The sequence below is a fragment of the Vigna unguiculata genome, chromosome 11 (genome assembly GCF_004118075.2).
Source record: "Vigna unguiculata cultivar IT97K-499-35 chromosome 11, ASM411807v1, whole genome shotgun sequence".
Taxonomy (NCBI): Eukaryota; Viridiplantae; Streptophyta; class Magnoliopsida; order Fabales; family Fabaceae; genus Vigna; species Vigna unguiculata.
Genome location: NC_040289.1, coordinates 3,063,340 through 3,082,693, shown reverse-complemented (window position 1 = coordinate 3,082,693; position 19,354 = coordinate 3,063,340). Strand labels below are relative to the sequence as shown.

The window sequence follows — 19,354 nt, the reverse complement described above, 5'->3', positions numbered from 1 at the left end:
CTGGTTCTTACATACTTCGCCAACATTTACTTCTCAAGCCTAGTTTTGCTTCATTGTTCTCTATGACCCTAGCCACACCATATCATAGACTCGTTAGGTAGTTATAATTCAACAGATTTTATTGATAATTAAAATAAAGAGTTAATTATATATTTGACTTTATTTATTATATCAACGATATTAAAAACTAAAATTCTAGAAAAAGAATACAAAGAGATTACAAAATTTAATGCATGATTTCCTTAATCCATTTGAATTTATTTTTTCCTTATAAATGATATGAGTAATATATAATTGCATGGTTACAATACTAGTAAAAGAAGTATATTATATACTACATTGAAACAATTGAAAAAAAAAAAGGTGTAAGGCTTAATTGGCCTTTCCCTATACACTTCCCTATTTTTCTCCTAACCATTTAAGGCAAGTTACAAATTGAATTGGTTCCATTAATTTAGCTTCAATATCACAAAGCTCATGCATCTGATTATCATCATTGATATCAGTGCAACTGATCGGACTGTGTTTTTTTCTTCTCAGCAAGGAATGGTTTGAACATCATCATTATTCCAATTGCTTCAACTATGTTCAGAACAAAGAACACCATATTGGTCCCTGCAGTCAAATCAATGCACATCAGTAAGTAAGCTCCTAGAAACAGAATCAATGCTCTTGACAACTACAATGACATCATGGTCTAACTAAAAAGGACAATTCAAGAGTTTAAGAGAACTAAAACAAAATTAAAAATTTTGAGACCTAAAACAATTAGTACCAAAAAAACAATACTTCTGTTATTAAGGGCTATTGTGAAATAAATTAGTTGAGCATCATACCTGGGAGGAATGAAGCATCCATCCGCTTTTGTGACCAAGTTAATCTGCATTCACAATCATCATATAAGAAAATTAGAGATAATTTCAATGTATGATACTTTGGTAAGAAAGAGTGTAGTTAAGAACTACTAATGAAAACTTTGTCATCTGTTAATGCATCAAAGTGGAGTGCAGTAATTTCTATTAAATATCTTTCTATGCCAACAAGGGTCAAAGGAGACATGACAGGTAACATGCTACCTTTATCTTCCAATCTAGTTCACTATGAAAAAAATGATGGTTTTTTCTACAAGGGGGTTCATGTGAGAGAGATTGTATAAATGTGACTTCAGTCCAACTCACATAAAGATTGACATCACTTTTAATCCAAAAGCTCAATGTATTAGGTTTATGAGTTTTTTTTCTTATATAATGTTTAACTTTGTCATTTTTGTTCAATGTGGGAGTTAGACTCATACTTGAATTATTCCCAGCAAAAATCATATCATAAAGGAACTTAGAATGGATCCAAGGAAAACCGGTATATGAACATGCAAGTATATTTGACATTTTTTGAACTGACAGGTAATTCTAATATAAGCTGAAGCAATCAGAGGAAAACTCACAGTGCACCACCAGTAGCAGGGCCAATAGCTTTGAATAGGGACATGCCTGTCATAGAAATTCCATTAGCTGCACCTCTTTGGTGTTGCTCCTGTTTTCCAAATGAATATGTCAAGTCATCAACAAATAGTCTCAACCAGTTTATTGAATAAAAATGGTAATGATCCAAAAATTTACCACTGCTCGGTTTTGTAGGAGGAACAAACCAGTTATAATGGTGGCCTAAATCCAACAAAAAAGAGTACAAGCAGTCAAATTTGTAACATGTAAAAACTTTTCTGAATCAATTTAAACACTTAAAATCATTGATAAACAGTTAAATAAACAGAGGTGCACTTACAGACAGAATATTCTTTAGAACTGAAGCAATAACTATGACTATGGTTAGTGCTACACCTGACAACAATGCTATGAAGGGGTAGCTTTGCAAAAGAGGTATTGATAACATCTGCATAATAGGACGTATTTCAAATAACAAAAAAATTGAAATGTTAAAAACGATATAATAGCTACTATTTGATGAACACTAACCCCTGTAATGCGGGCAATTCCAACAGGTCCACAAGCTCTTTCCACAAATGGATAGACCGAAATTTGGTAAATGATAAGTGCAACACCTGAACATTGGAGAAGTGAGTAAGTAAATTATACAAAGTATCAATTGTACAATAGGACAATGAAGATCAACACGAAATGCAAAAAATTTCTACATCTTTGTCACTCTCAGACCCAAAATGCAGACAATTTTGTAAAAGTTTAGAACTATAGGAATAACTTTAATGTAATTCAATACTGTTTCAAACTGTTTACCATACAAAATAGCCTATCTTTCATGCTTCCTCTTTTGTAAAGAGAAAGATATAAGAACCTTGCAGTCAAAGTTATAGCATCTTGGTGTTGTAACTAGAAAATTTTGGCCAAGTAAAGAATAAAAAAGAAAAAATTTCTAAACATTATTTGACCAAAGTTTGGCAATCCAAATCAGTACAATTCATTCAGCAAGACCAAGATAAGAAACCCCCAGATGTAAAATTCATGTAAATTCATAAAATTTGTGTGCAATCTTTGCAGATGAAAAGTTAGGAAGGAAACATGTATGCATTGCCAAAGAACATTGCCAACATCATTTGTTGAGAAGTTCCAGAGATGCACCTGTTATTGAAAGAACATTGCCAACATCATTTGTTGAGAAGTTCAAACCCCCCAACTTTCGAGGACTAACACTCCATAGAGAGAAAACCTAAAGAAAGCAAGATGAATGAATGTAGTTCAGTTAAGCAGAAAAAGAATAAAATCAGGAAAATCTAAACAACATATATCAAAGGAAATGCATAGACCATTTGTAACATCATCAAGATCAATGAGTGATACCTCTTGATAAGCAATATCATGAAGTGAGAAAACACAGTAAATTATGATAGATGACATCAAGGGCCAATTCAGGAGGAGGTTTTCATTCTTCTGGGTTGTCATGTCTTTGCCAGCTTCACTGTTTCCATTTTCTAAAGCTTCTGCATCGTCTATGGATTCATCACTACAATTATGGGTGTGAAGTGTTTCCTGTAGATATTTTAAACAATTATATTGATGTGTTAGACAAACTAGACAATAGAGCCAGTGAAGATTCAACAACATAAAAAGTCAGCATAAAATTGTTACAAGACTAAAAAGCCACAAAACATGAAGAAGATAGAAACATATGTAATCAATGAATAACCTTAGAAACATACCGGAATCCAGAAGCAGCAAATAATTACTAAGAATGCTACTGCTGATATTACAAGGTTGGGCAAGAGGTATGGAAACCTGCACAATGATTTATATGCTTTGGTAAATGAAAATCAGAAAGTCATTAAAAGGATAAAATGATAAAAAGACAAAGAAGAGAGGAAAATTGAATCCAAAAGTCCACTTACTTATCCCACAAGGAACCCTTTGTAAATAAATGTGGGTACTTCTCGACTGGCTACAATGAAAATTTTCACAAAGTATTAGATAAACATGTGATATATGTGCACATTACCCTCTCACCCAGAAACTTGAGTACTTATCAATGCAAAATGTAAAAAAAAGAACATGCATGAGACCATACTGTAAGAATTTCTATTCCTCAATCAAATACAGAATTTCAGGCATTGACTTTCTGAATAAACCAGAAGTCTTTCAATTGAAAAACCAACTCATATTACAGCATATGCAAAATTAAAGGCTTTTTATGCAGGTGCATCAGATAGTTATGCTCCAGATGGCAAAGATTATAGAGAGTACCTGAGCCAAATAGCCTCCCAATGCTGGGCCAATGATTAAACCTGTGCCCCAAGCTGCACTGACCTAAAAGCAAATCACACTTTGAATTATTATTGGGGAAATGTAGTTCTAAGAAGTAATAGTGTAAAAGAGATGATGATGCTAACTGTTGAGAGTCCTAGAGCATGGTGTTCATCTCGAAAGATTTCAGTTGCATAGGCCTGTTAAATAAAGGAGTTAGCAAACAGACATGTATAAACGGAAGTTTGAACTAGATTGAGAATGAAATATATGAAAGTGCTAAGTATTTGGTGTTAAAAATATGATACCTTCACTGGTCCAAGCATACCATTTAAACTTCCAAGAAGAAATCTTGTAGTAAGAGCCATCCAAAAACTAGTGCTAAGGCCAAACAGTGTGTTGAAAATGATTCTGAAATCAAGTAAGCACTGAGAATTATAGGAAGCTGAACAAATAACTTACCGAAAGCACCAATCCATTGATAGATATACTTACACCACCACAACCCCTGTAAACATTACAGGCTTTCTACCATAGCGATCAGCAACAACTCCCCATAATACAGATGTCAAACATCTGCCAAGCATGAATGAAGAGCCTACAACATGTTCATCACACAGGCCTTCCTTGTAAGTAACTTGCAAGGATTGAAGACTTCAAAAAAATGATAATGATAGAAGTAATCTTACCAATATATCCAGCATAAGAACTAATATCAGCTTCTGTTTCCGCAATATTAAAATCCCTTACCTGAAAATAAATGTTCCATTATTGAGCGGTGGTCACTTAAAAATGGACTTTGCCATATTCCAAGTACTCAGTAAATGTATTCATATAACTTCCAACAATGATGTTTAAGCATTCAAGAAAATGTATTCATAGAACTTCCAACAACGTCACAAGATCAAAATGTACATCGAGTTCAATTGATCGCCACACTCACCATGAAATAAAGGAATGGAAAGAGAGATGATATAGGCAGTGCTGCAGAGGACAGAATAAATTCATATCAGACTCCGTGGTTTCAAATGACCAAGAGAAACAGAATAATGCCAACAGCTAAAACAGAGAAACAAATGTTGATCTTCCTTTCAAAATATCACGGGATCAGAAGGCACTGCTTTTTTTAGCCAAGCAACACAACATCACACATTCAAGATAGAAATTAAATAATCATGTCAACTTAATCAGTCACCACCAAGGTGTTCCTTTTCTTGATTGTTAAAACACTACTATTGCAGTTTTAGCTTAATATTAACTTTAAGGTAACGTGTCAACTTTATACTCAGTTTCAGTTTTGAATAAGCACCAAATTTTATGCCTACCTGGCTGAACTTTTAGCAACCCCTATGGCAAACTTTGTTTGAATGATGAAAAAGAATATAAGAGCAGTCAAAAAAGTTAGATCATTCCCAGGAGAAAGGCCCTTTCACAGTCAACTCCAAGTTAAAGAATTGAAACATTTAGTCAGAAGTTAGAACAGTAGAAGTAGCATTATCAAACATTGCACTCACAAAACACCCCAAAAGTCCCCAACAAGAACACAGAAACAGGAGCAACCAACTTTTCCAGAAGTTAAAATGCTCAAAATTGAGTGAAATGTTTACCATTAGACAGCACCAATATCCATATGATAAAAAGATTTCTAATGGGTACGCCTTGTCCCTCACTCAACTCTTTGTCTTGATCCACTTTGCAACCGGGGCAGTTCTCGTAGTACTTCTTTCTCCCCAACAATGGCTGCTTCATGTTCTCCTCTCTCATGTTTGTGATATTGTTTCACTCAGCTCCCTCTTTCCTTCTATATGCATCAATCATTCAAACCCAGAAAAGATAATCAGAAAAGATAGCCACTTTGTTTTGAAGCACACAATGGAGAATCAGAAAGGTTGAGGAAACAAACATACATACATGCACCCAATCAAAGGAGAAACCTTAGGACCAATTCTTTCTATAATGCAAAAGTACGAACATGACAACACAGGCTCTGTTCTCTCTCACATGTTATATGATGCCACATGACAAATAATCCAGAGCCGTAGACGAACAAAACTAGTGGCATCATCGCACACGTCAGAGTGAAAAAAAATGTGCAATGGGGGCAGTGATGAAGGTGGAAAAGTTGTATAAGAAAGAATCGTTATTTGGTGTGAAGCTATTCAATCTACGTATCTAACATCATATCTGTGATTAAAAAAGAGAAAATGAGTAATAACAAAACAAAGGGGTCTTACATCGAAAGACAAAGATAAGAATAAGAACAAAATGATGTCGGAAGTGAAGACAACATAATTGTCAAACACGGATTAGTTCCTAATTTTTGAAGTGATATCGAATCTGAGACTGTGAAATACGTATGGCTATGGCTCTAATTTGATTAGTTAAGGTTCGAAATAAAATTTGCATAACATGTTTAATTTTTGGTTTAAACACGTTCTTTGTTGAACTTGTTTGATCTTTGATCTTTCTTAGAAAATGGTAAATGTTTAACCAAGTAAGTGAATACCTTGTATGCTCCAAATTTAGTTTTGTAAAAATGAAAATTTTGTATCTTGTCTGTCTGGAAACAGATAGATTCTTTGGCATACTATAATTTAATAATAAAAATACTTTTGTTGTTTTTGTTGTTCGGATATGAAGGTGGATTGTATGTATTAAAGAAAAAATTATATGATTCAAATGAATTTAAGATAAAAAATTTTGAATGTTTGGGTATGAAGTTTGTGCATGATGATGTGACCAGGAAGATAGATTTAAAAAAATATGTTTTAATGGATAAAATTAGATGATTAATATTTTATTCTTGAAACTCTTGGAGAATAATGTTATATAAATTTAAATATAAATAGTATAAATTATGTTAAAATAAGATTGAAGTTGTTATTTTAAATTAAAACAAAATATTAAATTGAAAAATATATTTAAATTAATAGGGCTTTGTAGAAAAAAAAATCAATTACATTTTCTGAATAATAATATTTATATATAATATTAACAAAATGACACATGTTAAATATAATATATCATTAGTATTTCATTTTATATATATATATATATATATATATATATATATATATATATATATATTCAATTAACTAGTATACATAAAAAATGTGTAATAGTTCTCTTCACATAAATGTTCATAAAACTCGATAAGTTCGACTCAAATACATAAGGGAATCGATTCTCACCTTAGATTTGAAGATCACTCCTCAAGAAGTCGTCATTCGCCCCTACGTTTTTTAAGGCTAAAAGGGTCATTCACCACACTTTCTCCCTTCTTCTCTTGATCCAAATCGCTTATTCATTTCTCTTTTCTGTCTTTGTGAATATTATTACATCACCTAATTCAAACACAATATGCTAGTGTCAAATTTATATCTAAAATAAAAATAAAAGATATTAAAAAACATAAAAACAGTACTTATTGTGAGACTTTCTACACAAACTAAATCATAACTTTTTTAAAAGGATTATGCCGATAATGTCTTGTTCATTTAAGAATTTGTAATTTATCTAACATTGGCTTTCATTACTTACAAAAATTATTAATTATTGCTTTAATGAAAAAGAATAAAAAGAAGAAAAAAAGAAAAGTAAATAAGAAATAAAGTTAAAATACCGAAAAAGAAATAATTAATTATAATAATAATAATATTTATATTCTTATAAAGTCACTATACTTATAACTTTTATTCATTAGTCACAATCAATAATCACACACGCGCATATATATATATATATATATATATATATATATATATATATATATATATATATATATATATATATATATATATATATATAAAATAAATTATTTTGATATGGACATGCATGTCCAAATGGTTCATGGCCGCATATTCATAATTACACATGCTAGACGACGAATAGAAGATAAACTTTGGCTACAACATGCAGCCACCCATGAATAAAGTTTCTTGATGTTACACCTTTCTCCTATAGTCAACTAATACCCACCAAATAAAACTATGTTTTAATGGGAATTTTAAAAAATAAAATATTCAATAAGAAACCAGAAATAAAAATAAAAATTATGGTCTTTTTTTTCTAATATTTTGTTGAAGTTTCTTATTTATGTTGATAGTGATATATTGACACTTATTCTCTGAGTCTTAAAACAAATATTGCCAAGGAAGTTTATTTTGAAAGAACCCTAAATGGTGCTTCTTCTTTTTTCTGCATTTCTTAAATAAATGAGGTTCATGAATGACTTAACGATGGAAAATGACACTTTTTTATGGCTTTTTCTTCTGACAGAAGGGTAGAAGGTGTAGGGAGGTGGACCCCACCCTAGTTTTGAAGTTTGATTTTGCTCCTTCTAAAGGTATACCCTACCAAAAGTGGAACAACTTTGTAGGTTCATCTGATTTCTCTTCTATTATTTATTTACTTTTTCCTGGTTGTTTCCCATCATTCACAAGCAATCTAATGTATGTACTATTTTGATGACTAACATATGTTATGTTGGGTTCTTTTTTGGTATTTTTTTTTTCTGGCTGAACTTTATAAAATACATTGATTTAATGTATTAATTTTTTTAATATATTTTAAAGTATTAAAATTAGTATTTACCAGTTTTTTCTTTTTAAGATATAATAGAAGGACAGGTTGAAAATAGTTCATTTATAAGTCTAAAACAAAGCACAAACTAACTATCTTTAGTAACATGGACATAAATTCAACTAGGGTTAAATATGTTTTTGGTCCCTTAAGTTTGAGCGAAATTTGGGTTTAGTCCCTCATCAAAATTTTTGACCAATTTAGTCCTTCATCTTCCAAAATGCGTGAATTTAGTCCTTTTAACCAAATTTTGTTAAGTTTATCTGACATTTCAAGCGCATTTCATGATAGTATTTAAATTATTTATACTGTTTGACACATTTTTGCTTTAATGTTAACTTAAATACTATCATGAAATGCGCTTGAAACGTCAGATGAACTTAACAAAATTTGGTTAAAAGGACTAAATTCACGCATTTTGAAAGATGAAAGACTAAATTGGTCAAAAGTTTTGATGAGGGACTAATTCCAAATTTCGCTGAAACTTGAGGGACCAAAAATATATTTAACCCATTCAACTATTATTAAGGTAATAGTTAAAGATGACAAAAACTCATCAGGATAACACCAAGAGTTCAGTAAGAAATAAAAATTATAATGATATATTTTATAAAGTAAAAAAAAAAATAAGTAAGAAAGAATAAGTGTATAATAAAAGGAGAAAAAAATAGTTTAAGTCGTTACTATTATTTTATTTCTAGTATTTACTAATTTTTGTTATAATAATTATATATATTAGTTATCAATAGTTTAAATAACAATAATTTGTTTAAATTTTTGGATCATACATATTGTAAATAAGATATCACTGATACAAAAGGTTATTGTATAAATATCCTAAGGTAATATTTTGATTTGATGACAGACCAAATTAAAATTATTAAAATATGGATTTTAACCTTACAACTATAAAATGAAGTGTACGGATCTCATTTGTAGAGGAGACTATCAAGAATCTAAGTATGAGTCTAGGTTCCACATTAGTTAGAAATGAGAAAGCAGAGTACTATATAAGGATAAAGACCCAAAAACTCATTGTCTTAAGGTTTTAGGTTAAGAGTGGTGTCAATGACTTATGTGGTTGGATCAGGATTCAATAGTATTTGTTCTCCCCAATTAAACTCTCCTCTATAAACCTAACAGAGATAACATTATATACATGCTTCCAATTAATTCTTTTTGACATGAATTAAATTATGGATTTATTAGAGATTAATATATGATTGTGTTATATGCATTTGAAATTTATAGGGATAAAAGCATATGCTCAGACATAATTATTATTTCTTAGAAATTTCTTTCATAATTTTGACATTAGTATCATTCTTCTTTTTAATATTATTAATTTATTTGATATTAAATAAAAATACCATGATTATTCAGGAAAAAAATAATAATAAAATAATGATTAGTAAAGATTCCATGGCTAATAGGTGGATACAAGGCTTGATCTCTTGAAACATTTTGTACAAAGAAAATTTATTCATGTACATAAAAAAATAATGATCAACACAAGAAGAAATTAAAGTGATAAATTTATAGAATATATAATGCTATAAAAAAAGAAATATAAAAAAATGTTTAATAGATATATATAAAATAAAGATGTATAATTATCATTAGTCATGTACAATGTGAAAGTAAAAGAAGTTTGTTGACTTCTCATAGTTATGGAGATGCTAATCAGTGAAATGTAAGTCATTTCCATTCACGGTTATGTATTTTTGTTTGATTTTTTGTGAATTGGAATAGTGATGTTTTTTTTTTTGTTTATTGCAGGAAACAAGTGGCTGCAATTTCTTTTCTTGTGTTCAAGAGTTTGACCAAAGAAAAAAAAAAAGGAAGTTGAAGAGGATAGTATGGTTATGTGTTGTAAAAAGGGAAAAGTTGAAGAAAAAGTTATTTAAAGTGAAAGAAACTAAAGAAAAAGGAAACTGAAAAAAAAAGATAACTTGAGCATTGAATTATGTAAGCCTTCTTTTTCTGTACCGTAGAGTTTGGGCCTGGCCTTTTCGGAGGCCCAAGGCCCTGCCCTACAAAAGGACCCAATACCCTTGCACGCCCTAAACCCTTGTGGTCTGTCTCATTTGCAGAAACCAAGCTTCAGTTCCTCATACACTCTCCACACTCTCCAGCTAGAGCTCCACTAGGGCATACGACTTCCTCCTGCCTCCAAGCTAACAAAAGCAGCTCATAACCCTCTGGTAAGTCGAACTCTAGAACTCTAGTTTACTCCTTCCCCTTTTCCTTGCTGTTGAGCGCTTTGGGGTAAGTTAAGGCTCGATCTCCTAACCCCGTTTTGGTTTGGATCTTCATTGTTTCAGCTCTGCTCTAGCTCCGGGAGCTGTGGTGCCTGTAGTTTTGAACCTGTTTGTTCCGTTGCTCTCCAAAACAGAGGTAAGGGAAGCTAGATTCATCTGTTTTGAGTTGTCCTTGGCTGTTTTTGGTCGTTGTCTGTTTGTATGTGTGCATAGTGTGATTTTGTTTGATAAAATGGAGTTGCATGTGTGTTTGGGAGTGGATCAGGGTGGTTTCCGCCACTGCATGTGGGTGGACAGTGGTGAGCTCTGCGATTCTCGCCCAAGCGAGCTCGTCTCGCCTAGGCGAGAGTAGCAGGACGTTCACCCTGGGTCTGCCTCGAGCACTCGCCCAGGCGAGGGGCTGCACTTTTGGGCGACAGGCCAGCTCGCTCAGGCGAGACAGCGTCGCCTGAGCGAGAAATCGTGAAACCTCACAGGACCCAACGTGGTAGGCTCGCCTAAGCGAGAGCCAGTCGCCTGAGCGAGACAACTTCTCTCGCCTGGGCGACTACTCCTAGCTTGAGCGAGACTGCTACCGCGGGTGGTTCCAATTCTGTTTTCCTCTTTGTTTGATGGGTGAATGGTGTGATTTATTTATTTACCCCCTTCCTTTCAAAACCCAAAGCATATGAATATATATATGGTTGCTTGAATCTTATTAACAAAGAGTTGGTATGTTGGCATGAATAACACATGGATTTTTGTTTGGTTGGTTGGTTGAGAATTTGCATGAGAATTGGATGTTTCAAGATAAAGGTGATGGATATGGCATGAAATATGATTTTGGTGAGATAGGCGTAATTCCATGAGTCCCATGGGGAGACTCCATGGTGGCGTGTAGTGTATATATTAAGATATGGATTCAAGTAAGGATCGCATCCCGAAACTCTAAAGGGTCAGTGAGTCTCAGGTAGAGCAAGCTGACCCAAGTGGTGAGAGTAGCGGGAGGCCCTAGTCTTTGGCAGGATAATGGCCTTAGACGCTTAAAGGCTAACCTTGTGTGTGGTAGGGTGAAACCCATTGGCAATGGCTCTGCAGAGCAGTAGAGGCCACCACAAGTGCAGGCGTCCGGTGAATCCGATCTTAATATATGTATCCGGATAATTGAGTCATAGTGTCTTGTTTGCTTGCCATAACATGAATTATGTGTCTCTGTGTTGTATGTCTGCGAATGCTTGTGCACTTACTCTTCTACACTAGCTTACCCTTGCTTTCTGTGTATGTTATGTCTTGTGTCCTTCTCTTTTGCGATGATCACCTTCTGGTGGGAGCAGATGGGAGGAATGTTCGGGATGGATCTGAGAGGAGCAGCGGTGCGGCCTAGATTCCTTGTCGGGATGTATTAAGAGTAATTCCATGGCCATGAGGCCTTTTGTACTAGTTGCCTTAGTGGCAACCCTTTTGCAAAACTGTTGCACTCCTTTAAATTTTCTTTTGCTTAGGACAAGGTGATATGCCTAAGTTTCTTTTAAGTATTTCCGGATGACTGTAATAGTTATCTCCTCTACGTTTATGCTTCATCTAAGTGCTTCTCGTTATTATAATTGTGTGAGATTTTATTTAGTAGTGTAATCTATTAAAATGGGACGTCACACTTTTATGGTATCAGAGCCTTCGTTCCTAAGTGTCTGTGGGCTATGTGTTTGCTTAGCTTTCGTCGTGTCTTTCTTGTAGTGTTTAGATAAGTTTCCAGTCTAACCCAGTTCCTAATGGTGCTTTCTGTGTGTCCAGTGATATGGCACCCCCTCGCGTAGCTCCTCCTCAACCTTCTCAGAGTGATGGGCAAGACCTAGCTAGGGCGATCGAGGCTATGGCTGCAGCCTTGACGCAACAGAGCAATGCTATGATGCAACAGCATGAGGTGGCGATGCAGCGCCAGGAAGCCTCTCTTGAGCAGCAGAACTTCATGATGCAGCAGATGGAAGCTGCTAGGCAAGCTGCAGAGGACGCACAGAGGCAGCATGTGGATGCTCTCCGACAGTTAGGGGAGAATGCTGCAGGTGCTCAGATGTATGGTCCTCATCCCCAACCTCCACTCCCTGAATGGAGTTTGGAAGACTTCTTGAAGCACCAACCTGCCAAGTTTGATGGCAAGAAGAGTCCCGACCAGGCGGATCAGTGGATGAAAGATATGGAACGCATCTTTGATGCCAAGAGGTGCCCGGATGAGAGCAGGCTTGCTTTCACTGTCTACATGCTCACTGGGGAGGCTGAGCATTGGTGGGTCAGCATGAAGCTGGTGATGGAAGAGAAACACGAGGATATCACATGGAGAGCCTTCAAGAAGAGGTTCTTGTCTGAGTATTTCCCTGATAGCGTGGGGTACGCTAAGGAGGTAGAATTCCTCCAGCTGACGCAGGGAAACAAGTCTGTGGCCGAGTATGCCGAGCAGTTCAAGCATCTGGGGCGCTTCTACACCATGCCACTAGATGAGGAGTGGCGTTGCAGAAAGTTTGAGAATGGTCTCAGAGGAGACATTCGGTTGATGGTGGCCCCGCTGTCCATCAAGGACTTTGCGGCCTTGGTGGAAAAGGCCAGGGTCATGGAACGTATGAAGGTAGAGGTGGAAGCCCAGCAGCAGCCACCGCAGAGAGTTAGCGGACAATCTGGGTCCAGGCCGAGGATTGAAGAGAAGAGGAAGCCGTATGCAAGACCTCATCCACAGCCACAGGGATCTAGAGGCTTTTCTTCCCCGCCCAGCAGGATCCAGTGCCACCACTGCGGAGGACCGCATGTGAAGAGTTTCTGCCCGCAGCTATCAGGTTTTCGCAGGTGCAACCACTGTGGCAGGGAGGGTCACTTTGGTAGGGATTGTCCTACTCTGAGAAGGGCAGTAGCACGACCTTCACCACACACTCCGAGTCAGAGTTCAGGCCAGACTCAACAGAGAGGAGGAGGCAGCAGGCCTCAGGCAGCAGGCAGGGTTTTTGCTATGACTGGGTCAGAGGCAGCAGGTTCAGGTAACCTAGTTATTGGTTGTTGTGAGATATCTGGAAAATCTTGTTGCGTGCTTTTTGATTCTGGAGCGACACACTCATTTGTGTCAGAGTCTTGTGTGCGGGAGTTGGGTCTGCCGGTGTGTGAGCTACAGTTCGATCTAGTGGTATCGACTCCGGCATCTGGGTTGGTTAGGACTTCTTCTGTGTGTTCTAGGTGTTCAGTCGAGGTAGAGGGGCGCATATACAAAGTCAACCTTATATGCCTCCCTCTGCAAGGGTTAGATGTGATCTTGGGAATGGATTGGCTCTCTGCCAATCACGTTCTCATCGACTGCCGAGAGAAGAAGTTGTTGTTCCACAGCTCGGAGGAGCCTGAGCTAATATCTTCTAATGAGGTTATGAAGGAAATCCGGGACGGTGCGCAGTGTTATATGGTCTTTGCCAGGATGGAAGTTGAGAAAGAAGAGAGGATCACCGTGATACCAGTGGTAAGGGATTTTGAGGATGTGTTTCCCGAAGAGGTACCGGGTTTGCCCCCGAGGAGAGAGGTTGAGTTCTCCATAGACTTGGTACCGGGAGCTGGTCCCGTGTCGATAGCTCCTTACCGCATGGCGCCAGCAGAGTTGGTAGAGTTAAAGAAGCAGATAGAGGAATTGCTTGAGAAACAGTTTATACGGCCGAGTGCTTCACCGTGGGGAGCGCCTGTTTTGCTTGTGAAGAAGAAGGACGGTGGCTCAAGGTTGTGTGTGGATTATAGGCAGCTGAACAAGCTGACTATCAAAAACAAGTACCCCTTGCCAAGAATTGATGATTTGATGGATCAGCTTCATGGGGCATCAGTGTTCTCCAAGATTGATCTCCGGTCGGGTTATCACCAGATTCTAGTGAAGGCAGAAGATGTTGAGAAGACTGCTTTCAGATCCAGATACGAGCATTACAAGTATGTTGTCATGCCATTCGGTGTGACTAATGCCCCGGCCTTGTTCATGGACTACATGAACCGGATCTTCCGTCCGTTTCTAGATAAGTTTGTCGTGGTCTTCATAGACGACATTCTCATCTACTCCAGGACGCTTGAGGAACATGCCGAGCATCTGAGGATAGTGCTTAGCATTTTGAGGGAGAAACAACTGTTTGCCAAGTTGTCAAAGTGTAACTTCTGGATGAGAGAGGTGCAGTTCTTGGGGCACGTTATATCAGCTCAGGGTATAGCTGTGGATCCAGCTAAGGTAGAGGCCGTGATACAGTGGGAGTGTCCCAAGTCAGTGACTGAGATTCGAAGCTTCATGGGTTTGGCTGGCTACTATAGAAGATTTATAGAGGGGTTCTCCAAGATAGTGGCGCCCTTGACACAGCTAACCAGGAAAGATCAACCGTTTGCATGGACCGATAGATGTGAAGAGAGCTTCAGGGAGCTTAAGCAGAGGCTGACGAGTGCTCCAGTGTTAGTAATCCCAGGTGTGAGTAAACCCTTTGAGGTCTACTGTGATGCCTCTCATCAGGGACTTGGGTGTGTCTTGATGTAAGAGAGGAAGGTGGTGGCTTATGCTTCAAGGCAGTTAAAGGTTCATGAGAAGAACTATCCTACTCATGATCTCGAGTTAGCAGCGGTGGTCTTTGCTTTGAAGATATGGAGGCACTACTTGTATGGTGCACAGTTCCGTGTGTTTAGTGACCACAAGAGCTTGAAGTATCTCTTCGATCAGAAAGAGTTGAATATGAGGCAGAGGCGATGGATAGAGTTTCTAAAGGACTACGACTTCGAGCTTCTCTATCACCCAGGGAAGGCGAATGTGGTAGCGGACGCATTGAGTAGGAAGGCGGTGCATGAGGCGCACTTGATGATAAAAGAGATGGAGTTGCTTGAGAGTTTCAGAGACATGAAGCTACAGTTTGAGTTGGAGCCAGAATTCATTAGATGTAGCACCTTGGTTATATCTAGTGACTTCTTGGGCTTAATCAGGGGGAGACAAGCAACGGATGTTAGTCTACAGAAGGTAAAGGAGTTACTGGGATCGGATCAGGCCAAAGAGTTTGCCTTGGGCAGTGATGGTGTGTTGAGGTTCAGAGGCAGAGTTTGTGTACCAGAAGATGCAGAGTTGAGGAAGTTGATTCTTGAGGAGGGACACAAGAGTCGTCTTAGTCTGCACCCTGGCATGACTAAGATGTACCAAGACCTCAAGGAGAACTTTTGGTGGCAGGGCATGAAAAAGGAGGTTGCACAGTTTGTATCCGCTTGCTTGACGTGTCAAAACGCGAAGGTGGAGCATCAGAAGCCCGGTGGAACGCTCCAGCCTTTGGATATTCCGGTGTGGAAGTGGGATAGCATAGCCATGGATTTTGTTACCCACTTGCCTCGCACCGTGAGAGGACATGATGCTATATGGGTAGTGGTGGATCGTTTGACGAAGAGTGCTCACTTTTTGGCAGTAAATCTCAGGATGTCTATGACCAAGTTGGCTCAGCTCTACATCCGAGAGATAGTGAGACTTCATGGAGTGCCTAGTAGCATAGTGTCTGACAGAGACCCTCGGTTCACTTCCAGGTTCTGGCAGGCACTGCAGGAGGCTATGGGTAGCAGGTTGAGGATGAGTTCTGCTTATCATCCTCAGACGGATGGCCAGTCAGAGAGAGTGATTCAGTCCTTCAAGGACTTGTTGAGGACGTGTATCTTGGACCATCTTGGTAGTTGGGAGGAGGTGTTACCGCTGGTGGAGTTTACCTATAACAACAGTTACCAAGCGAGTATAGGGATGGCGCCTTATGAGGCTTTGTATGGGAGGAGGTGTAGGACTCCTTTATGTTGGTACCAGGACGGTGAGTCAGTTTTGGTTGGGCCAGAGTTGTTGCAACAGACCACAGAGAAGGTGCAGTTGGTGAGAGACAGGTTGCAAGCATCCCAGAGTCGGCAGAAGGCATATGCTGACAGGAGGAGAAGACCCCTAGAGTTTGAGGCTGGGGAGCATGTGTTCTTGAGGGTGACCCGAACCACTGGTGTGGGGAGGGCTATCCGCTCAAGGAAGTTGTCACCTAAGTTTTTAGGTCCGTATCAGATCTTGAGGAGGATAGGGCCCGTGGCTTATGAGGTTGCATTGCCACCCCAGTTGGCTAATCTACACCCAGTCTTTCATGTTTCACAGCTACGGAAGTATGTTTTTGACCCATCACATGTGTTGGAGGCTGAGGATGTGGAAGTCAGGGAGAATCTCCAGGTAGTGGTTCAACCCGTGGCTATAGAGGATCGACAAGTGAAGGAGCGCAAGGGAAGAGCCACTAGTCTCGTGAAGGTCATCTGGGACCGGAGGACAGGTGACGCTACTTGGGAGCTAGAGGAAGACATGAGGAGTTCATACCCACATCTGTTCTGGTAAGTCTAATTTTTCGAGGACGAAAAATTTTTGTTGTTGGGGAGATATTGTAAGCCTTCTTTTTCTGTACTGTAGAGTTTGGGCCTGGCCTTTTCGGAGGCCCAAGGCCCTGCCCTACAGAAGGACCCAATACCCTTGCACGCCCTAAACCCTTGTGGTCTGTCTCATTTGCAGAAACCAAGCTTCAGTTCCTCATACACTCTCCACACTCTCCAGCTAGAGCTCCACTAGGGCATACGACTTCCTCCTGCCTCCAAGCTAACAAAAGCAGCTCATAACCCTCTGGTAAGTCGAACTCTAGAACTCTAGTTTACTCCTTCCCCTTTTCCTTGCTGTTGAGCGCTTTGGGGTAAGTTAAGGCTCGATCTCCTAACCCCGTTTTGGTCTGGATCTTCATTGTTTCAGCTCCGCTCTAGCTCCGGGAGCTGTGGTGCCTGTAGTTTTGAACCTGTTTGTTCCGTTGCTCTCCAAAACAGAGGTAAGGGAAGCTAGATTCATCTGTTTTGAGTTGTCCTTGGCTGTTTTTGGTCGTTGTCTGTTTGTATGTGTGCATAGTGTGATTTTGTTTGATAAAATGGAGTTGCATGTGTGTTTGGGAGTGGATCAGGGTGGTTTCCGCCACTGCATGTGGGTGGACAGTGGTGAGCTCTGCGATTCTCGCCCAAGCGAGCTCGTCTCGCCTAGGCGAGAGTAGCAGGACGTTCACCCTGGGTCTGCCTCGAGCACTCGCCCAGGCGAGGGGCTGCACTTTTGGGCGATAGGCCAGCTCGCTCAGGCGAGACAGCGTCGCCTGAGCGAGAAATTTCTTTTTAATATTATTAATTTATTTGATATTAAATAAAAAATACCATGATTATTCAGGAAAAAATAATAATAAAATAATGATTAGTAAAGATTCCATGGCTAATAGGTGGATACAAGGCTTGATCTCTTGAAACATTTTGTACAAAGAAAATTTATTCATGTACATAAAAAAATAATGATCAACACAAGAAGAAATTAAAGTGATAAATTTATAGAATATATAATGCTATAAAAAAAGAAATATAAAAAAATGTTTAATAGATATATATAAAATAAAGATGTATAATCATCATTAGTCATGTACAATGTGAAAGTAAAAGAAGTTTGTTGACTTCTCATAGTTATGGAGATGCTAATCAGTGAAATGTAAGTCATTTCCATTCACGGTTATGTATTTTTGTTTGATTTTTTGTGAATTGGAATAGTGATGTTTTTTTTTTGTTTATTGCAGGAAACAAGTGGCTGCAATTTCTTTTCTTGTGTTCAAGAGTTTGACCAAAGAAAAAAAAAAAGGAAGTTGAAGAGGATAGTATGGTTATGTGTTGTAAAAAGGGAAAAGTTGAAGAAAAAGTTATTTAAAGTGAAAGAAACTAAAGAAAAAGGAAACTGAAAAAAAAAGATAACTTGAGCATTGAATTACATCAAATACAGGCTTTTCTAATATTTTGATATTTAAAATAAATAAAAATATAATAATGTAAATGCAAATACAAATAATGAGAAGTTACAATCAAGATGAGGCTCTAAAAAATGTTTCACACACTAAATATTGAGAAATTCTTTCTCAATTTTATATCTCTAAAATAATTTGCAAACTCAAGACATAGCTATTTATCGGATTCAAACCTAAATCGATATCGAAAATTAAAATTAATTTAAAGTGTCATACTTTCTCTTATTGTGCCATACTTTCCTTTTTTGTCACACACTTTATACTAACCTCACTTTTTATTTTTATTTCTTTTTTCTTTGCTTAAATCATTAATTAGTTTCTTGCTTACATTTCTTTTTATTTCACCTCCTTAATTCTTTTTGAAAGTTAAAAATTACACTGAAAAAATTTATATTTGAAAGTAGATTTTAACCTAAAAAGTACAACAAAAGTAAAATCTTTAATAACTTTTTATTTATTAAGGCTAATAAAGTTAATGATTATCCATATACTAATCTAAGTTGTATACTATTAAATTCTTGACTCATAAATGTCACAACATAAGGAAAAACGTGCTTACACAATGATTCCTAACGGATACAACAAACGTGTTTTTGCCTCCATGTTGATACCTTTGATGTGCAACATATATAAATGTAATGGTTGGAACAAGTCCTTACAAAATAAGAAAAACTTATTAGGATTTGTTTGCAACTAATTAAATTGTTGGATAAAAATGTTCATTAACTTATGTTAATCTTTAATGAAAAAAATTCATTTGTTTATAGTTAAATTTCCTCCAACAATAAACTTAAAAAATAACCTCAACTTTCACTAGGCACACCCTTAACAATTGTCCACCAAGAATCAAACTCGTAATCTTGGTTTTGATAATAATTGTCAGACTAGGTCAGAAATTATAGTCATTATTAGTTAAGATGCAACTGTTTTTAAGAGTGTAAGGGTCAAGTGTCACGATTCAATTATGATCCGATCCACTTGA

At 37.3% G+C, this 19,354-nt stretch overlaps 1 protein-coding gene across 2 annotated transcripts; it reads right to left on the bottom strand.

Moving 5' to 3' along the window:
• Nucleotides 1-225: 225 nt before the first annotated feature.
• Nucleotides 226-5,886, bottom strand: LOC114168380 (protein ZINC INDUCED FACILITATOR-LIKE 1-like). Of its 2 annotated transcripts, none has more exons than XM_028053164.1 (18): nt 5,619-5,886; nt 5,315-5,508; nt 4,651-4,691; nt 4,397-4,457; nt 4,203-4,305; nt 4,016-4,118; nt 3,854-3,907; nt 3,708-3,770; nt 3,356-3,405; nt 3,170-3,245; nt 2,811-2,999; nt 2,592-2,679; nt 1,971-2,056; nt 1,780-1,887; nt 1,617-1,661; nt 1,442-1,530; nt 837-880; nt 226-615 (listed from the first exon to the last, which is right to left on the bottom strand). In XM_028053164.1, exons 2-18 carry the CDS (start codon nt 5,469-5,471, stop codon nt 503-505), a joined length of 1,470 nt encoding a protein of 489 aa, XP_027908965.1. In that variant the 5' UTR covers nt 5,472-5,508; nt 5,619-5,886; the 3' UTR covers nt 226-502. The 2 variants fall into 2 exon arrangements, with proteins under 2 accessions (XP_027908965.1, XP_027908966.1); XM_028053165.1 differs by having other exon boundaries at nt 5,615-5,747.
• Between the last annotated feature and the right edge of the window lie 13,468 nt (nt 5,887-19,354).

What these genes read in the sequence shown, in the direction of transcription:
- LOC114168380 (XM_028053164.1), bottom strand. Translation starts at nt 5,471, where the DNA reads ATGAGAGAGGAGAACATGAAGCAGCCATTGTTGGGGAGAAAGAAGTAC. An exon ending in TTCTTATGCTGGATATATTG is followed by an intron (nt 4,306 to 4,396) that starts GTAAGATTACTT and finishes AACATGTTGTAG; the next exon opens with GCTCTTCATTCATGCTTGGC. An exon ending in ATGCTCTAGGACTCTCAACA is followed by an intron (nt 3,771 to 3,853) that starts GTTAGCATCATC and finishes ATTTGCTTTTAG; the next exon opens with GTCAGTGCAGCTTGGGGCAC.